Below are 5,630 nucleotides of genomic sequence, written 5' to 3' on the forward strand. Positions count from 1 at the left end.
GAAATGACAAATTGGCCCCTACAAAGATGCTTCAAGAATTTTCCTTTCAAGGGTGAGAGTTGTCGTAATGCTATAAAAAACTGAAAAACCACAAATGCCCCTAGTCATAGTTAAGTTAAAAAAATGCTTTTAAGGATAGTAAAGTAAATTTACTGTACAAAGAGTTTATGGAAGGAGAAAGATACCCCTCTGATGATAAAATGAACCCTAAAAAAAACACTAATTTACCTCTGCATGCTAATTATAATGGTTTTTTTAAGGATAAAAATATAATTTTACTTATAATTCACAGGAAAACACGTTTAATATCTGGTGTTTTTCCAGGCGGATTAGCTCTTTTTTTTTTTTGTTGTAATAATAACAATAATAATCCTATCACCATCACTCTCGTCCTGTATCTTCGCCTTATCAAATAATTATCAATAACAAAATGTAATATAGATTATTTATTAATTTATTTCCTCTAAATAATTCGCTCTTGGAGCTCGATCTGCGTCAGAGAAGTAAATTATTACTTCGAAAAAGCCGTCAAGATTTCATGGAGGTATGATTTTCTCAATTTTTTTTCGTGTTTGAATTTGCATGCATAGTGAATCAAATAAATTTATTTTGTGCAATTCTACGAATATGCAGTGTTATTTTTGTCAATTTTAGAATATTTTTTGGGGTTTGTAGGGAATTGAAGAGAGGAAGAAGAAGAGTGAAGCACATTTAACAGTATCTGCTGCAGCTTTCGTCGAAGGAGGGATACAGGAAGCGTGTGATGATGCTTGCAGTATTTGCCTGGAAAACTTCTGCGACAGTGATCCCTCAACTGTATGTAGTAATTAATTAACCAATGCTTTTATTTATTTATTAATTCATTTGATTATTTATAGGTAAATAATTGACTCAATAAAATAAAATCAATTTAACTTAATTGAAACCACATAAATAATTTCCTTTTTTTCACAAAATCCACACGATGTTTTTTTTTTTTTTTGCAGGTGACCAGTTGCAAGCATGAGTTCCACCTCCAGTGCATTCTTGAATGGTATTTTCATTTATTTATTTACTTAAATTGCTGCATTTATAGGTGTCAAGGTAGTTGTAGGGTTGGATGGATGGTGCTGACAGGGGACTTTACCTAGTTATTGGCCAAGTAGACTGACTTTGATTGATCAGGGAGCGCAGCAATGAACATAGCTGTGCATTGGACAATCTTGGATAGCCTCATTATGTACAAATTGCTCTTCTAGGTTCAATTTGTTGGGAGATATGGTGGGAGGATGAATGGGAAAAATTCCCATATTTGGCATGGTATATGAAGACTTAGTGAAGGAAATGAAGGATCCCTGTATCCTTCTTAACTTGTAATATGCAATCCCTCCAATTTGTACGAATGGGAATTATCCTCCTTTCTCTCCCTTGTAACATGCAGTCTTTGGAGCTCGTTGGCAGGGGGTGAGGGGACTTATGTTGTTATAGGAACCTAATGAGAAATGCAAAGGCACTTTTGACTATAAAGGCACAGTATCATATCACTAGGACAGGACGACCCTACCTTCTCCAGTCTCTCCTTTCCTCTTATCTACATGTGTATAAGTAAACCTTTATTTAAATCGGACACATAACAAATGAAGCTTGCCAGAAAAAAGAAAAGGTGAAGCTGAGGTAGAAATCCTATTTTCAGTCTAAATAGATGAATTTAGGTTGACATGAGTGCTAATTTGGCTTTAATGTTCCAGGTGTCAAAGGAGTTCCCAGTGCCCTATGTGTTGGCAACCCATCAGTTTGAAGGATCCCATGAGGTTCAATTGTTTTTGCTGCCCTCAAATTTTCCTGTTATTTTTCCTTGCTAATAGTTTGAAAAATGAATTTCTTATTTTTCTTACTTTGGCAGTCAGGAATTACTTGAGGCTGTAGAACAGGAGAGGAGTTTTAGGTTAAATCCATCAAGAAATGCCACCATATTTCATCATCCAGCCCTTGGGGACTTTGAATTACAGCATGTCTGTAACCTACCTCTGCTAGTTGCAAGCATTTCTTTTTGACAAACCAGACATAAGCTTAATTGTGATCAAATTCAATGGTGTGTCAAATGCAGTTGCCAGTGGGTGCAAATGATGCTGAACTTGAAGAGCGTTTAATACAGCACTTAACTGCTGCTGCGGCAATGGGGCGGCGTCGTATTGCTAGAAGGGAAGGGCAGCGGAACAGGTCATCAGCTCAAGGTCGTCCACAGTTCCTAGTACTCTCAAGTCAACCTAATGGATCCCCTGCTGGTTCAATTTCTTCCTCCCCAACTCAGAGAGAAGGTGAACCTGTTTCTGCAATCACAATAGCAACACCATCTTCCCAACCACTTGAATCTTCTCTACAACTAATCACACCACTGTCTTCTGAAGCCCTGGCTGATCCATGTTCTGCTTCAGCTTCTGGATCCAGTTTTACCAATCAACATGCAAATTCCATGGACAATAGGTGCAGGAACATTTCAATTTTCAATTTTTTTTAACTGTTGGTCACTGTCGTAGTTATAAATGAACATTCTTCATCAATTTCTGTCAGTCTAACTGGAATTTTGTTATATGAAGGTCTCCTAATCAGTCTTCTCCAAATAGTCAAGACAGAGCAGGGCCGTCAGACCTTCAGTCATTTTCAGAGTCTATCAAATCCAAATTCAATGCAGTGTCAATGAGGTATCAATTTGTTGGAAACATTTGACAGTTTGATAATATTGACATGTTTGATGAATTTCTGCTTCTCTGTGCTCATGAATTGATTTTCATTTGTTTTTCCTTTCCAGATATAAAGAGTCGATTTCAAAGAGTACTAGGGGATGGAAAGAGAGATTTTTCACTCGCAATACTACCATGGCAGATCTAGGTTCTGAAGTTAGAAGAGAGGTCAATGCTGGAATTGCGACAGTATCTCGCATGATGGAGAGTCTAGAAACCAGAGACGATAGTAGAACTGGCACCTCTTCTGTATCAAACAGTGTAGACGGTTCAGTTGCAGAATCTAACAGTCAGCAACCGGAGGTTGGTGTTGTCAATGCAACAAGTGATCCCAATACTAAAGTGCAAGCTTCACATGCTGCAAGTTCTGGCTCAGTTTAAGTACAATTTCACAATCTTATCATTGACATTTAATAGGAAGGTATATTTTGGCATGGATTTTCTTTTTACAGCATATGGTGATGCATTTGTGAAAATCTTATAACTACTGAACACATAAACTGATGTATTATTTTCAAACCAGTGCAAACAGAGTCCTTTTTGATAGCGTTTGGTTGCGTGCATCTCTTACTCTTATACAACTAATGCAATTTTTTGTTTGTTTTCTCCAAATATCTATGCATTGATTCATTCCTCTTCTGTATTTTTTTTTTCAATTATCCAAGCATTTTGTTACATTCTTCTTTCTGGTTTTACCAGTTGATCCCTAGTCATTACAATGCACATTGTATTGAATGTTACAAATATAGTTCATTGCTACCCATTTTCATTATCATCTGCTAGAAGCTCAAGCACCAGTAACAATGTTGCTAACATAGTCCTCACAGTGCACATTGTACAACTATTGTTATCGCTGTAGTTGAATTATGCACTTTTGTACCTTTTTCTACAAAGATAGGAGGAAAGGAAGACCAGGTTGTTGCCTTGAGCAAATCGTTCATTGTGCTGTTGCAGAAAAAAAAATAGAGGATTCATTGTGAAGATAATCAAGTTGCAGTTTTTTCTTTTCTTTTAACCTTTCTGAACTTAAACAGAAGTGGTAGTTTACAAGACACAGATCCTTCCTGGAGGGTAGCTCCACAGAGCAAATAACACCTGGGTGATTCAGCATCCGTGCCTGAAATTGGTAGCACAGACAGGTGATCCTTGTTATGTTTACAGGGCCAAATCCTAACAGTAACTGCAGCCAGCACTCTTTGGTGGTGGACCCATGGTGTAATAGTCGGTGCCCTTTTTAATGGACTGTCTAGTTCAACTTATGATAGTTGTGTAAAGATTTGATGGCTGGACTGAGCATTTTCAGGGTATGAACGGTGAATCAGGCATGAAAAGTGATAATTCGACTTGTGCGATGTATCCCATCAATTGAAAAGGATGATAAATGTTGATTACTATCTAATTTGAGATAGTTTTTTTTCTGGTGGTTTCAAGAATCTCTAAAAATCCTGGTCAAGGACTAGGAGTACACTTTTGAGCAGCTGGTCTAATGTGGTTTGGTTGAAGCAAATAGAGGTCTTTTCCTAGTTGAAATCTGAGCTCTCTAGCTTTTAGACTTTTTGCTGATATATATATCTCTTAATCCTGGTTCAGTAAATGTGTGGACTTGTAGGCAAACATAGCACTGAGAGGTGAATGAGCTCCCTGGGTATTTTGTTTGGAAGTATCTCTTCTTAATAAATGCAGGAATTTAAGAAAATGGTGCAAAGTTTTGTTAATCGAGTCAATTGCAATTAGTATGAATGCCATGACTCGGATGTAGTGGCATATACATGAACATTACACCTGCATATCATTCTAAATTTCCTGCCAAAGCCTGGTTTCTGTGGCATAGTATTTTTATTACAGATGCTGTTGTCTTTTCCTCTTCTTTCACAGTGATGTGCCATTTCCTAGTGAGAATTGTGAGTTCAATTGAATGTAGCCTGCTCTCTGGAATTTTTATTTCTTATACTGTTTTTTGTTTTCCTTTTCTTCCCCTTTGTCATTTGTCGAAGGAGCTGGCCCATTTTCTGGTCAGAATTATGACTTCATTAGGGATGCCTTTTGCTGACATAATGTCTGCTTTGCAGATATAGAATGCTGTGGATGAGATGCTTTGCCCCTCTTCAAGCTAGCTGATTATAGAAACGGAAGCAAATTGTCGAGCGAAGTGCGAGTCAGAATAAAGAACTAGACCAAACGCTCTCATCCGGACACGGACTCCAGTAGATGCTTGTAAATCAGTTTACAAGGACGACCTTACATATAATTATAATCCACAAGGTACTTTACAAGTACGGTAGGTGTGCTAGTATTTGAGATATAGATGATTTAAAGCTTTGAATAAATTCCTTTTGTTATCAGCTTTTGTGATTTTGCGTTCATCTGTCTTCTGTCTGGTCATTTGTGATCGTGATTGCAAGGGCCTGTTTGTTTGTTTTTGTGATTGGAGCTGTTTCCTCACTCATAAAAGTGTTTGGTGATTGAAAATCAGTCTATTTGCCTTTGCGGCCACGTCGTACTCTTTAAAAAAATTTAAAAAGTTTTTTTTTAAATATTTTAATAGATTTCCAAGCTAAAGTAAATGTAGTTTTGAGTCATTTTATGAGAGAACTCTTAAGAGAGAGATTAATAAATTGATTATTGCTGCTTTGGTTTGTGTAAAGTTATAAAATCAACCTTTAAAAAATGTTTGAAAACACTAAGATATATAAATAGTATTTTCAATACATGTAATTTTGAGTCATTTTCATAGCATCTTTTAATTAATATTTTATTCATCTACAGATTTTAACTAAGCACCTTTTCAACTCATTTTCATAATTGCTTTTTTTGAAACCTTTTTTATTTATTTATATCACAACCGCACACTGAAAGAAAAGGCTTGTTTTACAAATATAATTTGTTGTTCAAATGATTTGAACCTTTACA

At 36.3% G+C, this 5,630-nt stretch overlaps 1 protein-coding gene across 5 annotated transcripts; it reads left to right on the forward strand.

Moving 5' to 3' along the window:
• The first annotated feature begins 277 nt into the window (after positions 1 to 277).
• On the forward strand, positions 278 to 5,062 carry LOC7486664 (E3 ubiquitin-protein ligase RHF2A). Of its 5 annotated transcripts, none has more exons than XM_024591522.2 (9): positions 278 to 544; positions 676 to 816; positions 987 to 1,033; positions 1,728 to 1,790; positions 1,883 to 1,991; positions 2,087 to 2,297; positions 2,388 to 2,463; positions 2,577 to 2,681; positions 2,789 to 3,141. In XM_024591522.2, exons 1-9 carry the CDS (start codon positions 539 to 541, stop codon positions 3,099 to 3,101), a joined length of 1,071 nt encoding a protein of 356 aa, XP_024447290.2. In that variant the 5' UTR covers positions 278 to 538; the 3' UTR covers positions 3,102 to 3,141. The 5 variants fall into 5 exon arrangements, with proteins under 5 accessions (XP_024447290.2, XP_024447281.1, XP_002299657.3 ...); XM_024591513.2 differs by adding an exon at positions 4,790 to 5,062 and having other exon boundaries at positions 287 to 544; positions 2,087 to 2,463; positions 2,789 to 3,023; XM_002299621.4 differs by adding an exon at positions 4,790 to 5,062 and having other exon boundaries at positions 291 to 544; positions 2,087 to 2,463; positions 2,789 to 3,101.
• Positions 5,063 to 5,630: the final 568 nt, after the last annotated feature.

The sequence above is a fragment of the Populus trichocarpa genome, chromosome 1 (assembly GCF_000002775.5).
Source record: "Populus trichocarpa isolate Nisqually-1 chromosome 1, P.trichocarpa_v4.1, whole genome shotgun sequence".
Classification (NCBI taxonomy): domain Eukaryota; kingdom Viridiplantae; phylum Streptophyta; class Magnoliopsida; order Malpighiales; family Salicaceae; genus Populus; species Populus trichocarpa.